This window comes from Eubalaena glacialis, chromosome 1 (genome assembly GCF_028564815.1).
Source record: "Eubalaena glacialis isolate mEubGla1 chromosome 1, mEubGla1.1.hap2.+ XY, whole genome shotgun sequence".
Taxonomy (NCBI): domain Eukaryota; kingdom Metazoa; phylum Chordata; class Mammalia; order Artiodactyla; family Balaenidae; genus Eubalaena; species Eubalaena glacialis.
In genome coordinates, this window is record NC_083716.1 from 179,257,639 (window position 1) to 179,281,210 (window position 23,572).

A 23,572-nucleotide genomic window follows, 5' to 3' on the forward strand; every position below is an offset into this window, starting at 1 on the left:
ACACACAAGTCATTAACCTGGTCCTCCGGCATCCACTGGCATGCATCTGTTCCAAAGGGTCTCTTCTTCAATGGTCTCAGCACTTTGTCTCATTATGCCTCTTATCAGCAAATACCTTTTTATTCCAGAATGGAAAACAAGCTAGGAATTAAATACATCCAATACTGAATGCTTTATTTCCATAAGTCACCAATAAGAGAATGAATTTAATTTTAATACATTTATTTTTGTATGATTCTTAATAAAGCACTTTCAAAACATTCTGTACATCTCAAGCCACTCAGAACTGCATTACATTCTATAAATGTGATTTGTCGGGATGAGGTGCCAAGATGTCTCTGTACAAAGATGTACAATATGTACAGTCACTATAAGTGCAAGCTGTGCAAAGCAGTCTAGGACAGTAATTCATGCCAAGGCTTAGAAAACATTTCAACACATAAAACTAAAGATTCAAACCGCGTTGTATTTTTTTTTTCCTGGGCAAATGATTAGTTTATAAACAAATATATGTATATGTCATATAGAAACAATAGTTTGACCCCTCAGCTCAGTCAGCACCATGCAGCTGACTGGATGCATTACGGGGCTGCTCTCCTAGGCCTCTCTCTAGGGCACCATTTTGCCGCACTCGATGGTTGTCTCATCACTGAGCTGCCGCTGCTACCTTTGGCTGAACCACAGCAACACTAGGAGGTTTAAATTTGGGGAGATAAAGGCCAAACTTGTTTTCGATGCCAGCAAAAGTGGCTGTGGCGAGTCTGTATCCGCCGATGTGGTCGGGATTGGCAGGAGGAAGGTCTGCGATGCGCGACTTAGGTGTTGGTTCTGAGCCAGAGGGTTTGCTGTTGATAGGGAAAGCCAATGGTTAGTGGGCTCGAGACTGATAAAGATGGAAAACTACTGAACACTTTCAATCTGACCCACGTGCCTCAAAGAAGAGTGTCTGTCCAATGAGTTCCTTGTCATTTATGCTGCGTTAGTCATTATTTATAGCTACTTTGAAAGCAACACATTCACATATTTGATTAAGAAGAGAAATGGCCTCAGTTTCATATACATATATAGATCCACAGAAAAGAGACCAGAAAAAAATACACTCAAATATTACCACTCTGGGAAGTAGGAATAAGGATGATTTTCTCTTTTCTATTTTCCCAATTTTTTTACACTAAGCATAAATTAATCATAGAAAATTTACATCTTTCTTTTATTTTGACATAATTTTAAAAGCTAACTTTTTAGGTAATAGACTCATGAAGGTTATTACTAAAATTACTTAGAGAGAAATAGATATAATTCTTACTTTTCCAGGATGTAAAAGTATAGAAAAGCCTGGAATTGTGAGATTGCTGTTCTTACTTTCTTTGTGTTAAGTCCCTCTACTTCTTGGTTCAACAGCTAATTCCCTACTTGGCTTCTGAGCGGGAAAGGGGTTCACAGGTTTATGAGGCAAAGACTCAGATACAGAATTTGATCTTCTGCTGAAAAGCTGGTAATTGCTTCCTTTGGGTACAACCTTCGCCAGCAAATTCAAGTGATTCCTCTTGTCCACAGCACAAGCTTCAAGTACTAAGCTTCAAAAGGCCCAATTTCTGGCCTAAATGTCACCAGTGATTTTGTCCATGGGCATAACCTCTCTTTGAACTTTTTTTTTTTTTTTTTTGCAGTAAATCAGTTCTAAGAATGTCTATACCTATCTAATAATAAATTATGGTGAATAATGAAATCTTGGGGGTGTGAAAGGGCTTGACTGAGTCTTAGAAAGTTTACAAAAGTGTAACTAATACAACTTTATATTACTTCTGGAGAAAAGGCCATATATAATAAAATCCAAATAAGGAGCTAAATCCATGAAGCTCAGTATCTGCTTACGCTTAGAAGACAATTATTCACATTACATTTTAATTTGCTGCCTCCCTAAACTTTCCCCAAGTAGCTGCTTAATACTTGTACAACGTCACCCTGCCAAGGTCTTACTCCTCCGACACGGAAGCTTCTCAAGTCCACTGTCTGTTTTAAATGTGTTGGTCCTGCAGGATCCTCTGTCCTGTCAGTTTCTGTTCCAAAACTGCCTTAGTAGGCTGAACAAAGACCTGTTTTGGGTTTTGGTGCTTTCTTTATAAGGGAGTTGAAAAGCTGCACTTACAGGCCTCCAAAATCAATGTAAAACCACCGCTGGAGAAGTTCATAGGTGACCAAAGTAACACCAAACTGGGGAGAGGATCGAAACACTCGAGCTGAAAGAGAAAGATTGGGGCAGTTAACAGCAGGATGACTATGGCAAAGACAACCAGTGAGTAATGGGAGCAGAACCCCAATGCCAGCCTTTCCACATGGCCCCAGCCCCTACCTGCGGTCCCTTTCCAAAATGCAGAGGGCCCTTCTTCCCGGAGTATCTTCCTGAAACAGTCGATGACACCACTGTAGGTCGTTTGGCCAGCGCGGGCGGCCACCTGCAGTCTTGTCTTGATGACATCAGCAGGGGTCACCAGAGAAGCGGCAGGCACACCTTTCAGGAGAAAGGCACATTTAATTCATCCAAAGTACCTTAACAAAGGATAGACATACTGCTAAAACTAACAATACAATTAGCAGCTTTAACTGGAAGCTTCTTAAATAGATACCTGGGCGCTAATGGAAAAAGGATCTATAAGCCTATTAGCTGCTTCAATGGGGTCAGGGCAAAGCTCTTTTTTTTTCTTTCTGAATTAGGAAAATCACTCTATATTGCATGATCCTGAAGAACTGTGAGAGGAAAAAATGCAGCAATATTACTAGGACAATCCCCAAGTGTTCTCCTTTAGGTTTCAATTATTTTACCTCTTTTCTTTTCTTAAATAAGATACAGTATTTTCATGTATAATAGAAAAAATGATAATGCCAATTTAATGAGCTGCTAAATATATCTGATACCAAGCTATAGTGTCTTTTGCTGATTCCTGTCACCTTACTGTGCAAGGTGAATATCAACACTCATATATCCACTCACCCGTTTGAGGGGCTAACTTGAGAGTTGACTGTGCCCCTTTCAGACATGCTTACATGACAGAAGTCATTACAACTGAAGCAGAGGAGGCCAGGCAAGCAGTTAAGGAACGTAAGGGAACTGATCATCAAAAGGCCTTGTCATCCGTCCCCTGTGCCCCAGCTCCCCGGGGCCATGTTAAGATTCATCAGCAGCAGGACACACGAGATGGATTTCACAACCACACCTTTCACTTATAAAACAAAACAGGGAACAAAGGAGTAACATAATCTTCCTCAGGGGGAAGAAATTCAATTTGGCCTCAATATCACCGAATGGTCACTAGGCAGATGGAGCCGGCGACTCTGCGGGGCGGGGGTTCTGTTAGAGACGATGCAAACATCCCCCCCCAGAGCCCTCGACATTGTTCAGACAGAACTAGGTAAACTGCCGCCTTTGGAATGTTCTGAATTCTGAATGTTCTCAGTGCCTGCCAGCAAAGCATTACAGGTAAAAATTAGAACAATTCATCTCTCATTCTGAAAACTGACATCGAATGTCTGTGGGCAAGAAGCTGGTGCTGACAGTTCCATGAAAATGTTTACTTGGTTCCATCAAACACTGGCAAAACACCTGTCCATGATTAGACTGTTCTTTGCTGCTGCCTGGACAGCAGAGAGAAAAGACTGGGGGGAAGATTTGCTGGCCCTCACTTAAAATGGGGAGGCTTTGGTGAACACCCAAAAGGAACTGGATGAACACTCGGTGCCAAGACTGAGCAGGCAGCTTTACTGGCTTTCAAATTATAACTGCAAGTGACTGCCCCAAATAAGGGCTCAAGGCTCCCTGGGAGAGTTTCTTGATCATCACAAGTCATTCCCTATCATTGTGGATGAGAAGAGTAACATGCCCACCCGACACCCCTGGAAGCAAGGGCTCCTGCCACACACCACACTCCAGGGAGTGCTCGGGCTATCCTGCTGTGCTTAGCCAGCAAACCAGAGGAGAAGGTACCCAGTGAGCCACACAGCAGTGCCAGAAGCCAAGTGGTAAGAGCCACTCTAAGCACCTGGGGACAGCCCTGGGTTTGTGTTCATTCACCTTGCCCGTTTCTCTCCCTGACCAGCTGTAACGGGGAGCAAACATGCGCCCTTTCCTTCTTCTGTCACATCTGAGGGCTGGTGCAATAAAGGCCGCCTGGTCCTCCCCTTCTATCCCGAGTCAGCTCCCTCACAGCTCAAGAGGAAGCCTGGAGCATGAGATCAGGAGGAAGCGTCTTAGTACCTTCCTGCACTTGTTAGGCTCCTCTTTCAGATGGAATCTCTTCTGTGCTTAATCTGGTATCTTAGACCAGATGAAGATTTTCATTCGTTCCGTTAACATTTACTGAGCTCCTATTATTACTATGTTGGCCACGCAGGGAAGGCAAGGATGAACAGAATGAAACCCCTGCCCTCAAGGAGCTTCCAGTCCAGTACAGAGAGTAAAACTTATGCAAACAACCATTAATAAAAGACAAAAAGTGTTAAGGGACAGAGAAGAGATGCCAACGGAGTGCAGGGTAGTGTGCTGGGGACGTACGGCTCACTTCGGTCTGATGAGGACGATGGCAGAAGGAACAGGAACAGCTTCCTGAAGCAAACTCAATTTTGAGCCAAATTGTGTTGATTCCAATATACAGAATTAGGAAGTGAGAGCATGCTTAGACCTGTGCGTCAGGATGAGGTACAACAAAGCAACTGATTTGATGAAGAATTTTTCCACCTTAATGCTTAGCTTGGCTGCACCCAAGGTTTCAGGGGCAGAGGAGGCTAAGAAACATGTTACTGATGAAAGCCCAATTGAGATGGGCAGAGCTAATTTGGCTCTGAGTTGCTAAGCTGCATTAAGCTGTTTATCCACATTATGCAAATGTAATTAACTCTCATCAGAATTACAGCACACCTCGAAAAGGAGAAAAAGCGATCATATTTAAACTAAGTCAGATACAAACAATAACCTTTCCAGAAATAAAGGGGGAAAGCACATACAGATTCCGTACTTCTTAAAGAGAATGTAGGGGGAGGCGGGGACTCTTTTGGTTTAAAAAAAAAATTGTAGTTACCTGCCATGGCTCCAGCTGCAAGGAGATATATACCTCCCACGTGTCCGTTTTCATCAGCCAGAAGTAGTTTGCAGTGAGCATAAACAGGAAAATAGATTGCAGAGAAGGGAATGTCTCGGAGGAAGCACGCTTTGGCACCCTGTCACACAGTGAGGAAACAGTGCAAAACAGTTGTGTAAACAAGGTGTGAATGCCCACGAGGGATCCAGGGTGACAAGCCTGAGATGTCCCTCAAACAGCATTGGGACTGATGTGGAAGGGAAACGGGAGAACCAGCCGGGCACAGGGAAATAGAGACATGGCTCAAAGTTTGAGAAACACTGGTGGACCCAGGAGTCCTAGAATTAGTTAACTGGGTAATGATGGTATTCTGACAACTAAGAATTTTCTGGCATTTCCAGTATAGATTCAGATTTTAAGGTTAATAAAAATTCAGTGCTCAAATCTCTAGGCTGCTTGTTCTGTTTGGCTTTGGTGAGTGCCAGGGGGAGGGGGTGTGGGTGGGAACAGACTTAGAAACCCAATATTAATAGCCTGATTTCAAAGCAACCAGCAAAGGCAGCCCCAAAAACTAACAAATTACCAATTCAACCCACCTCAGCTTTGAGTCCCTGAAGTATCAGGTAAGAAGCTATGGACAGGAGCAGTGGAAAAGGAAAGTGACTATTTTAGGGAAGGGGAAAAAGAAACCACCAATCTTCCCTCCTCATTCCCCACGTCCTTAAATAGCAGAGGACGGGGGAAACCCAGACAAAATATTTGAGCAGGAAATTTCCCTGGGAGTAGAAATCCAGCCAGGGACAGCTTGTCTCAGTGACTGGGGTTGCAATGAACACCTTCCCCAACCCCACTATTCTACTCCCCAGGCTTTAGCTAGCCGGGCAAAAACTCCGTCTTTGGTACTTGTGTCCCCGATGGCTCTGTTTTTAAAAGACAAACTCAAACATTACAAAAAAAATTCCTGGGACTCTCTGAAAGATGATACAGAGAGAAACAACTTTAATAAAATCAGCTCTCAAAGGGAATTCCAAAAAGGATGGAAGTTGGGGGTGGAGGGGAGGGAATATGTACAAAACTCTCTCAGGATAGGCATCATTGGTTTCCTGGTCTCCTAAGAGCCTTGTAGCTGTGTGATTCTAATCTAGAGAATTTCTAATTTCCAATTTGTAGCTACAGAAGCCAATTTACACACTTCTACTGTGATGGATCTATAAATAAATCAGATGCTGTGGAAACACAGTTGTCTATAAAAGCTAAATTTACGTATACCCCCTTTACACCAGGCAAAAGAATAGAAAGAAATATTCTTCCTTGTTTAAGAAAAATAATAGCTTCTGCTCCATTACATCTGATCTGTAATGATGGGAGTAAGTACACCTGTGGGGAAGGAATCTGTTGACTGGCATTTTGCTAAAGCACAGTACACTCTGGTTTTGTTTTGTTTTGTGTTTTTAAATGGAATTCATTATTGACAAATCCCACCACTTAACTTCTTAAAGACCTGAATCCTACCAAACTCTACTACTGTTTCACTGTGGTCAAATTATTAAGACAAAGAGAAGCTCCTACTGGGAAGATAACAATAGAGATAACTCAGACTCAAAATAAACGTAAGACTATTTTGAAGTCCTAAACCAGCCCAAAAAGAACACCAAAGAAACTTCCCAAACCAACCGTCAAATAAAAGGCTGTGAGCCTGCAGCCAGCGGGTCTGCAGGGCTGGCATCCCTGCTGGCAGCTTCATAAAGGCCTGAAGATGACAACAGGAGAGCGTGTTTGTATATCCCACTGCCTCTAATAGAAGTGTCCTGGTTTTTCCTTTTTGTTTGATTTTCTACTCCAGGGACTACCCTGCTGGACAAGATTGCTTTTCCATTTGGCGGGGGAGAAGTCTGGCTCCACATTTTTTCACATTTCTATTGAGTACATTACAACCTCTCTACTGAGATAACCCAAGGGAATCTACCCACCTTATACAGACCAAAGAGTCCCAGGTCCCGGAGCACATTCAGGGCACTGACCCTGGGTCCTGTGGTGATCTCTCCAGCTACCTGCAGGCGAATCTTGACTATCTCCAGAGGGTTAGTAAAGATGACCTGAGAGCCACCAGCCTGCAGGCAAGAAAGGAGAGATAGAGCAGATTTCCAAATCAGCCCCACCGGAAGTACAGGCAAGAAAAATCCGGAGACGCCTCCACATTGTACCACTTTACGCTTCCCTCTTCACGGGGGAATGAGAGTCCGATGCTTTGGCCTATGCGGGAGGGGCTCACAGCGATGGCCCGAAACTCTGTCTCAAGCTTTGTTTCTATTTGAAATGTCAGGAGTGTTTCCCAGAGCAGTCTTTCCAGGGTTAACCCAGCCATATGCAAAATGGCAAAACTAATAAACACATTTGGAAAACAAAAGTGAAGCCAGATGTGGCAGCACGAGAGCCAATGAAAGGGAAAGAGATGGTAGAAGACTGATTGGTATCTTTTACCAAGCTGGAGCTAAAATTCGTATCTACAACAGTTTCTTTCCTCTTCTTAGCAAGCGTTCTCCTTAGCTCAGCCACCCGCTTCTGCTTCACTGGACTGCAGAGCAATCAACACAGAGGTGTTTCTGCCTCACAGAGGTGCCTTAAGTCAAAGGGGAAAAGTCTCCTCTGGTTCAAATTCTAAAATGTACTATCCTGAACAAAACTCTGAGACAGATCTACAACTACACCCACACAAAAGAAGATAATTTGGAAGGACAATTGCAGTATCATTTCAAGACCAAACCAGAAACACTGTTCAAAGACAGAGCTGGGAAATGGAACATCTAGTTACCATGAGAATGAGAGGGCAAATCAAAGCCACACTCCACACTCTCTAGCGGTGGGTGACTGACAGAGATATTTGAATTTGGCTAATGAAAGTGTATTTGCACCTGAAATCTGTTAACTAGTGGGGGGGCGGAAAATGTTTAACAAAACTGCTACCAACTCCTTTTTTGGTTTCTGTAAGAAAGAAAAAAAGTGTTTATGTGTATGTGTGTACATATGGATATATAAAAATAAATAAAAATTTAAAAACATAAATATATATACATCTCCATTCATGAAGTGAAAAAAAATCTCATTTGCACATCTTCATCTCAAGTGTAGCTGTTCACATTATATAATCAGAACCACATTCGTATAATCATATTACATTATATAATCATAACTTCACTGTAATAGCATGTCACATGTGAAACAGGAAACGGGTACCTCACTGGTGATTCTAACTCCACAGGTATGGGTGGACTACAAACAACACCCATAGAACTCACAAGCAGGGGCTTCCCTGGTGGCGCAGTGGTTAAGAATCCGCCTGCCAATGCAGGGGACACGGGTTCGAGCCCTGGTCCAGGAGGATCCCACATGCCGCGGAGCAACTGAGCCCGTGCGCCACAACTACTGAGCCTGCGCTCTAGAGCTTGCGAGCCACAACGACTGAGCCCGCGTGCCACAACTACTGAAGCCCGCGCGCCTGGAGCCCGTGCTCCGCAACAAGAGAAGCCACCGCAATGAGAAGCCTGCGCACCGCAACGAAGAGCAGCCCGTGCTCACCGCAACTAGAGAAAGCCCATGTGTGGCAATGAAAACCCAACACAGCCAAAAATAAATGAAATAAATTTATAAAAATTAAAACAAAAAGTTATAAAAAAAAAAATACTCACGAGCAACATTCAATGCCACTTCAGTACTCTACCTTCACCCACATTCCCGTTCATTTTTTCTAAAACCCACAGCCCTCCCAGACCCCCTTTTCCAAGGGGGAGCAACAAGTCCCAGCCCATTCTCCTAACTGGCCAGGGGCTATAAACCAACTAAATACTCCTGTTCCAATCCTGATCCCTTATTCCTATCAACATCCACAACTGCCAACACTGACACAAGATTCTTTTCCTCTTTGTGAGACGCATACCGTCTTGGATTCCTCAGGGCCCTAATCCTCTTTTTGTCCACCAAGCACAGAGGGTGCAGCAATTTGCTGTCTCTCTGTGGACTTCCTGCGACTCCCAACTCGACACAATCCAGACCACTGGCACACAGGCCCCTGAACGACGACTGACCCAATTTTACATGTTGGTTTGCCTGTGTTTCTCTCTCTTTTAATCTAGCGCACTGCCGGCAGGAGGAAGTATTTCAATGTTTCAATCGAAGCAAACAATACTTTCAAAAGGATTGCTGGGTGAAAAATTATGTCAAAATGATAATCCAAGTAATTGCTCCCCGTAGCTAGCATTAAAGACCAAACCAATCGAAAAAGTTTACTACTTCCCTGAAATCTCTTGTTTAAATAATTGTTGCAAAGGCTATCTTTGGGAAAATGCGCTTTATGTTCTAAACTAAAGCAGATTAAATTTAAAAAAGCACCAATTTTTATTATAATCCCCCAAATTTGCCACCACCAGATGATGTCAACCCCTGGGCGCTACTCATTAAACATGGACGTTATGTTTAAATAAATACAAAGTTCTTTCATGTTTTTAACCATTAGTAAATTATAACATCCTGCAGAGCAGGAATACTCCAACTAGCACTCCCCCCAGCCACAGCTCCCTCCTCCCCCTCCTCCCTCTCTCACAGACCCTTTTGGAAATAACTGCCAGTTTACTGAGGTTTGTATTTCTTTAACAACCCTGCAAATTTCTTTCTATGGGTACATGTAATAGGCTTTCAATTAAAACAGTACAACTAAAAGAAGGAAATACAAACACATTAACCATTGCATGCTTTGAAGATCTGTTACCCAGCACATATACTAAGTCCCAGCAACGCATTGGAAACAACCACAAAACTAAACATATATATATATATATATATGAAATATGACAAATGAGTGTGTAAACAATGAAACAATGACACTATGATCAAGGCACACACCCTGAGTTTGTTTCACACCTATGCATGTACTCTACTATGATTGAAGGAGAAAATTTCTACCAATTTCATAGTCTGTATATGCTTTTAAAATTAATAATCATTTTTAAGAACTTTATGATAGACCTAGGAATGTGTAGACAAATACTATTCCAGATGAAATGGAACAACACCCCGTGGGGCACTCCTAGGTACAAATCCTTTCTGGGTCCCCTGTTTCTAGTTTGTAGGAAATAGGCTTCATTCAGCCTCCTTGACCTTCCCTTAGTTCCAAAGGGCAGATTCAAACAGTTGCTTTTCAGGGAAGGGAGGGAACACAGAAACAAAGCAGGAGCAATCAAGAAACAATAGTGCAGCCATGGGGCAGGGTCTTGGTGCCTCCTCAAGGAATATACGTAACAAAATACCTTTGAGTTCTTCTGCGGGAACTAAGGCCCCTACCCAGGTGGAGGACGGTAACATCAGGTTGAGCACAGGATTCCTGGAACACCGCCTGGTTACCTCACCACCAACCAATCAGAAGAAAGGTACACAGTGGAAGATAAGGAAGACTCTGACCCCTTCCTCAAATGATTCTCCCTTTAAAAACTTACATGGTTGAGCAGAATCTTTGAAGTTGGTTTTTGGACAGGAGTCCACCTTCTGCCCAGACTGCCGGCCTCCTAAAGCAACCTTTCCTTTTCCAACCAACACTTGCCTCTCAAGTACTGGCTTTCAAGAGGCGAGCAGCTGAACCTGACTTCAGTAACAGAAACACTGAGTAATAAAGACTGCTATCTAATTTGTCTAAAACTTTGGATATTTTATAACACTTGAAGGAAAACATACAAGGCAAATACAGACTGTCCTTTTTTAAACGCTGAGGTTAACCACTCTCATACATATTAAACTGGGAACAGGGGGCAGGGGGAATAAGATCTGCAATTTATTCAATCACTCTGGTAAGGAATGTAGTGACAAAGAACGAGGATTATGATGTTATCACATCCTTAACTTTTTCCCCTCTGAGAAACAAACACACCAGGAAAATATCATTTCTCCTCTATATTAAGATGCTACTGATTGTAAGTGATATCATGAATTTAATAACAGCTTTCCACAGGGAAAAAACTAAATATAATCACTGAATATACAGAATTTCAGAAATGTTAAATTGTGAAATAAAAATATAGTAACTTTTCAATAAAAAAATTACCTGTATTTTTACAAATATGCTAATGTTTGCTATTTTAAAAAACAATAAAATTAAACAGAAAAAAAATTTTAAATGCCCATAAGTAAACAGTTAAGTAGAAATAATTATATGCTCTTAATCAGGCAATAAGATTAGGTAATAAAATCATGCCAAGTGACATAAACAGAACATAAAGTATTAGGTACCCATTGATTACAAATATATCAAAATTTACCTAAGTTTATCAAAACCAGAATAGCTTAGAGATGAAAACATTGGTTGCTCCCCTGGAAGGAGAAATAAATAGCTAGGAGAAAGAATTTGCAAAGCATATGCTATTATATCTTTTAAATTCTGAATCATATGAATGTATTAACTATTCAAAAACAAAAAACAACCCCCCCACGAGCACCACAAATAAGAAACAGAACTGGCCTTAGAAACAATGGGTCTTTTTACAGAGTAGGTCCTCTTTCACACATTCTTCCCCATGGTAAACTTGGTAATTCATACACTTTAAATGAATTTTTAAAAACTAGTTAGCACTAGTTATCTGTGGATCCAAAACTTTTAAAAGGCTTATCAACATACACATATATGAACATCAAAAAAATCTAACCAATTAAAGCTAGTGATCTGAAATAATAGACACCAAGATAAATAAAATTTCAGGTTAAAGCATGATGATACGCAACTATGACATAAATATATATGGACGTTTAATGTGTGTGCATATGTATGTGTGTTCACGTAAGTATGCAAGCATAAAGTTGAGACCACACTGGTTCCTGGGGATGGGAGTTGGAGAAACTATTTCCAAACAGCTCTTTACAGAGATGTGAAAGCTCAGCTTGCCAAGAAAGACATGGCTTAGGGAGCTGGCTAGCTACCAACTGTGGCTCCCAGGATTAGTAAATGCTCCAACTAACAAGTGGACCTCTTGCTGCACCTATACGGGCATGGGTATGGGTGTGTGTGTGTGCCCATGTGCACATATAGGCCAAAGACAGAAGAGTAGAAAGATTCCAGGTTTGGAAGGCTGTTGACCTATATGGTCGTTAACTTTGTAACCTTAGATAGGTCATAAGCTTTCCATTCCTTGGTTTTCTAATATGACAACAGAGATTCCAACAACCTGACGGAGTTCTTGTGCACTAACCTAAGGTGAGAGTGCTACGCAGATTGAAAGCAAGATACCAAGGGAAGGGATTTGTTCTCCAGGAGGTATGTTCATACAGGGCTATGAAAACACCTGCAGCATAATGGGGTTACATCAGTCCTCTGGTGAGCAATAAATACATTTTGAGTTTTACGACTTATCCCTTCAGAAGTATCTACTCCCTGAAAGAGGTAATGTGATCAGTCAGGTAAGTGCTCTGGCTAAGTTTAACAACATAAAAACCAGAGAGATGATTAGAAAATACATGTAGGTCAGTCCCTTTAGACTTTTAAACTTTCTGCTTTGTTGACTCAGAAAGACATTAAATTTTTTCCCACTTAGGTTTATGAATGTGTCTAAGAAACTCCACATCATCTTTTTCTTTTATAAAACCGACACAGAGACTATTAAGATAATTAATAGGCAAGTCACAGCCTGGGAAAAATATTCATAACACATACACCTGACAAAGGACTGTATCCATGATTTATAAAGAACTCCTACAAATCAATAACAAAATATGAATAACCTAATAAAAATAGGCAGAAGACTGGAACAGATACTTCACTGAAAAAGATGTAAAAAGCCAATAAACACATGAAAGGATGCTCAATATCTTTAGGCATCAGGGAAATGCAAATTAAAACCACAGCAAGATATCACTTCACACCAAGCAGAATGACTAAAACAAAAAGACTAAAAATATCAAACATTGTTGAGGATGTGGAGTAACTGGAATATTTGTACACTGCTGATGAGACTGTAAAATGGTCCACCCACTTCAAAGAACCAAGAGGCAGTTTCTTTTAAATTGAACATACATCTACCCTAGTCTACTCTTAGTCACCCAAGAAAAATGAAAACATATGCTGACAAAAATACTTGTACAAGAATGTTTATAACAACCTTATTTATAATAGATAAAAACTGGAAACAACCCAAATGTCCATCAATAGAAGAATGGACAAGCAAATTGTAGTTAATTCATACCATGGAATAATGCTCAGTAAAATTAAAAACAAACAAAAAAAACCCAATACTGATACCCACACAATAACAAGGATGACTCTTGAAAACACTCTGTTAAGCTAGAGAGGCCGACCATAAAAGAATGCATTTCATGCGAGTCTGTTGATATGAAATCCAAGAAGAAACAAAACTGTTGACAGAAAACAGAACAGTGGCTGCCTGGGGGAGGGGAGGAATGATTGACTGGAAAGAGGCATGAATTAATTTTCTGGGGTGAAATGTTCTTTATCTCACTCTTGAGTGGTGATTTCATGGGTGTATACAATTGTTAAAACTCATTAAGCTGACAGCTAAGTTTTTTTAATACATTAATTATACCTAATAACATATATATGTATATATATTCAGATATATGCTAAATTTCTATGATATATATCTATGTAATATTTTAAAAAAAGAAAGAAAAGCCACTACAAAGTTGAATGGGCTCATCTAGATTTATTTTGACACATGGAGAAGGCCTTGATTTGATTCCCTAAGACAGCATTAAAGAACAAAAGGAGTTGGTCTTTTCTTTAAAATCAAAATATTTGGGAGTACATGAAAACTGCAGCATATATTAGCTGTGTGATTTGGGGTGAGAGTTAGCCTGTCTGAGCTTCTGTTTCTCATCTACCCATTTTATAGGAGGTGGTAATAGTGCATGTTAAAGTAATTGGAAAAATTCTAAGTTGATAACAAAGTATTGATATTATTCCTGTACACAACAGATATCATAATTAAACACTCAATTATATATATATTTTTAATAAATTTATTTATTTTCATTTATTATTTTTGGCTGTGTTGGGTCTTTGTGGCTACCCACGGGCTTTCTCTAGTTGCGGCGAGCAGGGACTACTCTTCATTGCGGTGCGCGGGCTTCTCATTGCGGTGGCTTCTCTTGTTGCGGAGCACGGGCTCTAGAGCACGTGGGCTTCCGTAGATGCAGCTTGTGGGCTCTAGAGCACAGGCTCAGTAGTTGTGGCACACGGGCTTAGTTGCTCCACGGCATGTGGGATCTTCCCGGACCAGGACTCAAACCCATTTCCCCTGCATTGGCAGGCGGATTCTTAACCACTGCACCACTAGGGAAGCCCTAAACACTCAATTATATTTATGTCTGATATGGACATGTAATATATGTATGTGTAACATATATGTATACATTTATACATATATAAAGGGAGACTTTCTAATAGAAAAATGAAAACATATGGCCTGATAAGAATGGCTTACCTATGAGAACAATGAGAAAAATTATTTGAAACCTACTGTTACATATACATTACTCATAAGCATCCATAACAGATATTTACTGAGTAACTGTATCCACATGCATACACTCTTATCCCATCCCCACCTAAAGAAGGGTGGAGAAATTATTAAATCTAAAGTTCGAGTTATAGATACAACAACAACAAAAAAAAGTATCACATCTAAATCATAAATTCTGAACTATTAAGTCTTTTTTGAGAAGATTTTAATACAGATATAAAATAAGTTTGGTTAATGCTCCCAATGAAGATTTAAAATTTGAAAACGCACACTCTGTTTATAATTCTCTGTTTATAATCCCAAAGGTTATATCTATTTCCAAAGTGAGAAGCTCTGCTGTGATTTTCTGCTGCCCTTAGAAAGTGAGAGCTGCTTGCATTTCTAATCGGGAAGTCAGAGCCAACAAAACTTCCATCTGGTTTAAAAAATAATGTGCATCATATGGTCACCTTATCTATGATAAAGGAGGAAAGAATATACAATGGAGAAAAGACAGCCTCTTCAGTAAGTGGTGCCAGGAAAACTGGACAGCTCCATGTAAAAGAATGAAATTAGAACATTCCTAACACCATACACAAAAATAAACTCAAAATGGATTGAAGACCTAAATGTAAGGCCAGACGCTATAAAACTCTTAGAGGAAAACACAGGCAGAACACTCTATGACATAAATCACAGCAAGATCCTTTTTGACCCACCTCCTAGAGAAATGGAAATAAAAACAAAAATAAACAAATGGGACCTAATGAAACTTAAAAGCTTTTGCACAGCAAAGGAAACCACAAACAAGACAAAAAGACAACCCTCAGAATGGGAGAAAATATTTGCAAACCAAGCAACTGACAAAGGATTAATCTCCAAAATTTACAAGCAGCTCATGCAGCTCAATATCAAAAAAACAAACAACCAAATCCAAAAATGGGCAGAAGACCTAAATAGACATTTCTCCAAAGAAGACATACAGGTTGCCAACAAACACGTGAAAGGTTGCTCAACATCACTAATCATTAGAGAAATGCAAAACAAAACCACAATGAGGTATCACCTCACACCAGCCAGAATGGCCATCATCAAAAAATCTACAAACAATAAATGTTGGAGAGGGTGTGGAGAAAAGGGAACCCTCTTGCACTGTTGGTGGGAATGTAAATTGATACAGCCACTATGGAGAACAGGATGGAGGTTCCTTAAAAAACTAAAAATAGAACTACCATATGACCCAGCAATCCCACTACTGGGTATATACCCTGAGAAAACCATAATTCAAAAAGAGACATGTACCACAATGTTCATTGCAGCACTATTTTCAATAGCCAGGACATGGAAGCATCCTAAGTGTCCATCGACAGATGAATGGATAAAGAAGATGTGGCACATATATACAATGGAATATTACTCAGCCATAAAAAGAAACGAAATTGAGTTATTTGTAGTGAGGTGGATGGACCTAGAGTCTGTCATACAGAGTGAAGTTAAGTCAGAAAGAGAAAAACAAATACCGTATGCTAACACATATATATGGAATCTAAAGAAAAAAAAAAAAGGTTATGAAGAACCTAGGGGCAGGACAGGAATAAAGACGCAGACGTAGAGAATGGACTTGAGGACATGGAGAGGGGGAAGGGTAAACTGGGACAAAGTGAGAGAGTAGCACTGACATATATACACCACCAAATGTAAAACAGATAGCTAGTGGGAAGCAGCTGCATAGCACAGGGAGATCAGCTCGGTACTTTGTGACCACCTAGAGGGGTGGGATAGGGAGGGTGGGAGGGAGACGCAAGAGGGAGGCGATATGGGGATATATGTATATGTAGAGCTTATTCACTTTGTTATACAGCAGAAACTAACACAACATTGTAAAGCAACTATACTCCTATAAAGATGTTAAAAAATATATATAATGTGCATGCATGCGTGTGTGTGTGTGTGTGTGTGTATGTCTGTTCATGCACGAAAGCATGTCTATAAAAGCATTAGGAGGAAATATACCGAAATGTTGACAATGAAAAATAAAACTTTCATTTGGTAATATCTCTGCTCAAAGCAAAACACCGGAAAAAATTAAGGTTAAAAATTTGTGTGAAAGATCAAAGACCTAAATGTAAGATCTAAAACTATAAAACCCTTAGAAGAAAATAGAGGTATAAATCTTCATGATCTTGGATTAGACAAGGACTTCTTAGATATGACACAAAAAGCACAAGCAACAAGAGAAAATATAGATAAGTTGGACTTCATTAAAATCAAAGTCCAGTTCTTCAAAGGACACAGTCAAGAAAGTGAAAAATATTTGCAAATCACGTATCTGGTAAGGTACACTAAATATATACAGAACTCTTGAGTGTATACAGAATACACTAAATACATATAGAACTCTTACAATTCAATAATAAAAGACGAACAACCCAGCTAAAACATGCGCAAATATTCTGAATAGATTGTTCTCCAAAGATAAACAAACGCCAGTACATTCATGAAAAGATGCTCAACACTGTCAGTCATTAGATCACAGTAAGATACCACTTCATACCACTAGGATGGCTATAACGAAAAGACAGATAATAATAAGTATTGGCAAGAATGTGGAGAAATCAGAACCCCCATACATTGCTGGTAGGATTGTAAAATGGTTCAGCCACTTTGGAAAACAATCTGGCAGTTCCTCAAAATACTAGTTAGAGTTACCATATGACCCACCAATTCCACTCCTAGGTATATACACAAGAGAAATGAAAACATATGTCCACAAAACTTCTTACATCAATGTTCATAGCAGCATTATTCATAATAGCCAAAAGGTGGAAACAACCCACGTGTTCAACAACTGATGAATGGATAAAAAAAAATGTGGTATTATCTATATAATGAAATATTATTCAGCAATAAAAAAAGGCCTGAAATACTGATACATACTACAATGTGAATGAACCTTGAAAACGTTACACTAAATGAAAGAAGCCAGACACAAAAGGCCATATATTGTTTGATTCCATTTATATGAAATGTCCAGAAATGGTGAATCTATAAAGACAGAAAGTTTACGAGTAGTAGCCTAAGACTTGATGGGGAGAGGGTGGGAAAATTGGAAGGCAATAGCTAAAGGGTACTAGGTTTCTTTTGGGGATGAGAATGCTCTAAAATTGACTATGGTGATAGTTGCACAGCTCTGTGAATATACTCAAAACTGCTGAATTGTACACTTTAAGTGTGGGGAATTGTATGATATGTGAACTCTATCTCAATAAAGCTGTTATTTTAAAATTTTTTCTGAAACATAGCAAGCATTCGATGAATGAGAGAATGAATGAAAGACTGAACGAATGGAAACATAAACCAAGTATGAAAGAATATAGATTTAGAGACAGAAGTGGTTTGAATCTCAATTTTTCCATTTACTAAGTGCTTGATTTCACTGAGCTTTTAGTTTCTTCGACTCTAGCTGGGAATAATAATGAGATAATGCCTATAAAGTGTTCAGTCCAGTGCAAGATGCTCAAGAAACGGTAGCTATTATTACAATGAATTATAATCATAAGCATGTATTTTCTTTGGTGACATGTAGAAATGAAGCAAATCACGATAAGGAATTCTACTTTCAAATTACCACAGTGGAATATGATTAGATTTAAGATTAGGTTTTATCTGGTGAGAATGGTCAGAACTACCCTTTTTCTATGAGATATAAACATTTCCTAAGTCTAGTTCCTTGCACAGGAAGAAACTCTAAATCCTTCTCAGCCTTGATAGCTTGTTGGATGAGAATGAATAAATGGAAGAAAGAATGAATGAAAACATACCAAATATGAGTCAATAGAGATTTGGAGACAAAAGTGGTTTGACTCTCAACTTTGCCATTCACTAAGTGCTAGATATCTCTCAGGTTTTATTTTCTTCAACTCCAATTGGGAATAATAATGAGAGAATGCCTATAAAATGTTCAGCCCAGTAAGAAAAGTCCCTACCGCTCATTAGCATTCTAGCAGATTAGAGCTACAGTAAAAGCAAAAACCAGCATCAATGATAATAGTAATACTGTAGTTAGGTTGAGTGGTAGGCTCATGGATGCTCATTTTATTATAACTTTTTGTTTATATAATGTGTTCTCTTTTGCATATATCTAATATCGCATACTTTTAAAAACAGATCACAAAATAAAACAAACAACAAAAAAACACATAATGCTTAAGGACTGGATATTTTCATTTCTTGGTCACCTCAATGATCTAGTTAGTGTACATCATTTTTCCTAAAGGACGGCACAGTCATTTTCAGAGCAGTAGAATTTCCCTCCCATATGTAGGGAACTCAAGACCCCAGTCCTAGCTGATTCTTCTGCTATGGAAAAAAAATCTATAAAGTCAATACTAACTGCTCAGTTTGAGACATTTCTTCTCAATTAATCTGCATTAGGTCAACACATTAGGTATTGGGTTGGCAAAAAGGTTTGTTCAGTTTTCTCCGTAAGATGGCTCTAGTAGCACTTAGTTGCCTCTAACTTCATTCAAAATAATTTTGTTAGATTGTATGTGACAGCTGTCATTATCAGCATGCATTTAAAAAAAGACTTATCAAAATTGGTGAATTTTTGTGTAGGTATTTTAATATTGAAGATGGAAGAAAAAAAGCAACATTTTCGACCTATTATACTTTATTATTTCAAGAAAGGTAAAAACGTAACCAAAACGCAAAAAGAGATTTGTGCAGTGTATGGAGAAGTTGCTGTGACTGATTGAATGTGTCAAAAGTGGTTTGCAAAGTTTCGTGCTGGAGATTTCTCTCTGGACGATGCTCCATGGTCGGGTAGAGCAGTTGAAGTGGATAGTGATCAAATCGAGACACTGAGAACAATCAACGTTATACCACGTGGGAGATAGCCGACATACTAAAAATAACCAAATCAAGCGTTGAAAATCATTTGCACCAGCTTGGTTATGTTAATCGCTTTGATGTTTGGGTTCCATGTAAGTTGAGCGAAAAAAACCTTCTTGACCGTATTTCTGCATGCAGTTCTCTACTTAAACGTAATGAAAATGTTCGTTTTTAAAACAAATTGTGATAGGTGATGAAAAGTGGATACTGTACAATAATGTGAAATGGAAGAGATTGTGGGGCAAGCGAAATGAACCCACCAGTCACACCAAAGGCCAGTCTTCATCCAAAGAAGGTGATGTTGTGTATATGGTGGGATTGGAAGGGAGTCCTCTATTATGAGCTCCTTCTGGAAAACCAAACAATTAATTCCAACATGTACTGCTCCCAATTAGACCAACTGAAAGCAGCACTCGACAAAAAGCATCTAGAACAGAAAAGGCATAATCTTCCATCAGGATAACGCAAGACCATATGTTTCTTTGATGACCAGGCTGGGATCACCAACTGGTACAGCTTGGCTGGGAAGTTCTGATTCATCCACCGTATTCACCAGACATTGCACCTTCAGACTTCCATTTATTTAGGTCTTTATAAAATTCTCTTAATGGAAAAAATTTCAATTCCCTGGAAGACTGTAAAAGGCACCTGGAACAGTTCCTTGCTCAAAAAGATAAAAAGTTTTGGGAAGATGGAATCATGAAGTTGCCTGAAAAACGGCAGAAGGTAGTGGAACAAAAGGGTGAATTCGTTGTTCAATAAAGTTCTTGGTGAAAATGAAAAACGTGTCTTTTATTTTTACTTAAAAATCGAAGGGACTTTTTGGCCAACCCAATACATCTTTAAAATTGAGTGATGTTTGGAAGAACAGCTGTACTCCTCTCACCTGGTGGCACTGACAGCATTCAGCCAAACACCCACAGGACACTCCACATTCTATCACCACCCGTACCCAGGATCCTGAGGGTTGGGTTCTCCTGATCAGCCTCACGGGCAGCCACTCTTCCTAGTGTTTATCTGGTGGCTGCTTACCATGTTTCATTCAGCAAAAAGAGTATTCCTATATTCCACAGTGCCTGATATTCTATCAGTAGAGACTCATCCTTTTTGTTTAAGGTTATTCTCTGTTGAAATATGTAGACTTTTGGGAGAAGTAGCAGATTGTTCTTTAACAATCATTTATACTGTAGTGTGATCGAATTCATCAGTAGAAACTCAATAATTATACATTTTCTTTCCTCCCTGAAATGAAGAGATGTAGAGGAAAGAGGGAAGCAGAAAGTGTTTGTGGTGAAGAACTGCATACAACCTAATTATCCTCCTAGAGCCCAACCTGTTTTTCACGCTGTCAATTTCCAGCTAGACAATCCATCAAAGCGTCCAGAAATGAGTCATGATTAAGGAAGAGATTTAGACTGTCAGCACAACCCTCGAGGCACCCCAGACTTCAAGAGAAATTCCCAAAGTTCAAACCTAGAAACAGGGTCAATACCTAGGAAGAACAAAGGAACCAAATACCTGATTATAATTTAACCACTTAGGTCACATGTCAGACAAGGGAACAAGTCAGGTTCATGGGCAAAAACCTCTGGATATTACAAATGGAAACAAATAATTAGCTACATGGAACACAGAGAGCATGACTTGGAAGATTTCTGACAAATGTACACACGTGTTGCGGCAAAGCTGAGTTAGGAAATTTCTTAACCAAATTAAAACTAAAACCACTGAGATAAAGAATATTTATGATATGCAATGGTTCTTTCATTAGAAGAGAAACACTTACAGCATCTAATTGGGGTAAAGGAAGAGGAGAGGGACTTCCCTGGTGGCGCAGTGGTTAAGAATCCACCTGCCAATGCAGGGGACACGGGTTCGAGCCCTGGTCCGGGAAGATCCCACATGCTGCGGAGCAACTAAGCCCGTGCGCCACAACTACTGAGCCCGTATGCTGCAACTACTGAAGCCTACGTGCTGAGAGCCTGTGCTCCGCAATGAGAAGCCCGTGCACCGCAATGAAGGGTAGCCCCCACTCGCCGCAACTAGAGAAAGCCCGTGTGTAGCAACGAAGACCCAACGCAGACAAAAATAAAAAGATAAATAAATAAATAAATAAATTTATAAAAAAAAAAAAAGGAAGAGGAGAAACAACAGTAAGAACTAAGCAAAGGTCTTAGTCTATGTCCATTATTTGTCCTCCATGAAAAAAGTTAGCCAAAGACATGAGTTTTCTCCCTGAGAATGCACTTGGACATGTATGCAGGTATAGCGGCAAATGCACATAAGTACACATGCGCACGCGCATGCACACACACACAAAGGGAGTGCGCCAAGCTACCTCTTCCATAAGAACTTTGGTTGCAGAAAGATGAGGACCCAGGTATGTGCCAGGCTGACAAATATCAAGAAGGAGAATCCAGAGCACCCTCTCTCTCTGACCCTCAGGGAATCTTCTCTGAATTAAAAGCTGCAAAGGTCACTCACCTCATCACCTCAGGTTCCACAAGCAACTGAGGAGGGTTTAGGCAAGACTGTCAGCCAAGTCAACTGGAAGTCATTAAGGGTTTCAGGGACAAAATGGACTAAATAAATCTTAAAAAAAATCATGTACTACCAAATGTAAAAGGAACACCACACATAAGATGAGTTGAGCTGCAAACTTAGATTTGAGAATTTGTCTAAATCCAATGTCATGCTCACACTTTAAAGACAGAATCTCTGAGTTCAGAATTGTCAATAGCTTCAACATAGTTATGGTTGTTTGCTCTGGTCCCTAAAAGGAGGAAAATTATAATTATACCACAATGGCTTACTCAATCCTACACCTAAAATACAAGGGCCCAATTAATCAGTCACCTCACACTTATTTTAAAGTTCCTGTCAATATAAATATAGGGTAACTCTACCCACTACTCTGTTTTCTGTGGTATTTAAAAAGAAACAGAATTAGAACTCTAAAAAGTGTAAAAGGTAATGTTTTAGGAGCTTCTAAGAATACTATGTCTACAAAAATACTACCTCTTTTCTGCCTCAAAACCAGTGAGATTATGCAATGAAATTTAAAAAATCATTCCTTATGATCACTGAGAAAATCTGCTTAGAGTCCCTTGAGTTCAGGCGGCATGTCACTCAGATAGTATATCCAGTGTGCAAAAATCCTAAGGAACATATTTGCCATGAGAAATCATCAGTATTAATACTTACACAACCTCCAGCAAGGACTTCTGCTAAAAGTGGAATGGAGCCGTCTCTCCTGGTAAATTTGTCCCGGACAAAATCATTGACCTAATTAGAAAGACAACATCAGTTAACCAGAATTCCCAATCATTACCTTTAGTGGTACATTACTGGTTTTCCCAAATCAGCAAAATATTTGTCTCATATAAAATTTAAAATTAGCAAATGACTACAAATAAGTTTAAAATTTTACAAGTGCCTTAATAGTGTGCTAGTCTTACAAGCATCAGTTTTCATTTTTGGCTTAATGATAATCTAAACAAATGACAAAAATTCAATGAGAAAGAAACTTACAGTCAGTTTAATGGCCTTTTCTGGAGCAACCCCTATAAGTTGTGGTATCAGACCTAGGTAAACAGAGAGAATTGTTAGCGGTATAGATGTACTAGACGTGAATACACAAGCCCAACAAGGTGGTTTTCCCCATATTATTTACCCATCAAACATTTTAGGGTTTTATTAAAATGGGAAAAGTGGCTTATCCTAAAAACTATGCATATGTATATAATAATTATTCATGTCAAAACAATGTTATACTTCTTGAGGCTATAAATCCTTTTCTTAAGCATGCCTCTTTTAAAGCCTGGTTATTTAACACCTCCCAAAAAGTATGAGGAAGGAATGGAACCCATGGATCTTGTCTACTCCCAGAACACTGCCAATAGCAATGAAACCAGATTCCCTCCCTTTACAACCAACAACGTACTAACATACATAGACGCTTTAGAGAAGCCAATGCTGTATGCTTGGAAAAGCTCTGCAAAGTTTCTGTTAAGTAGACCCAGATTTTGCCACAAATGATGCTACCTGCGTAATAGCATACAGTGGCTTGGCTATTACAGAAAACCAACTCCCATCATTTTCTCTTTACAGAAACCC

At 39.6% G+C, this 23,572-nt stretch overlaps 1 protein-coding gene across 4 annotated transcripts in view; it reads right to left on the minus strand.

The window, feature by feature from the left end:
* Window positions 1–205: 205 nt before the first annotated feature.
* The window catches only part of SLC25A12 (solute carrier family 25 member 12), a 183,961-nt gene continuing 160,594 nt past the window's right edge, over window positions 206–23,572 (minus strand). For all 4 annotated transcript variants that reach the window (XM_061184870.1, XM_061184879.1, XM_061184890.1 and 1 more), the window contains 7 exons: window positions 22,988–23,040; window positions 22,661–22,741; window positions 7,043–7,183; window positions 5,073–5,211; window positions 2,354–2,512; window positions 2,150–2,240; window positions 206–845 (listed from right to left, as the gene is read on the minus strand). In XM_061184870.1, coding sequence (XP_061040853.1) covers window positions 647–845; window positions 2,150–2,240; window positions 2,354–2,512; window positions 5,073–5,211; window positions 7,043–7,183; window positions 22,661–22,741; window positions 22,988–23,040 — 863 coding nt within the window. In that variant the 3' untranslated portion in view covers window positions 206–646. The remainder of the gene's footprint in view (window positions 846–2,149; window positions 2,241–2,353; window positions 2,513–5,072; window positions 5,212–7,042; window positions 7,184–22,660; window positions 22,742–22,987; window positions 23,041–23,572) is intronic.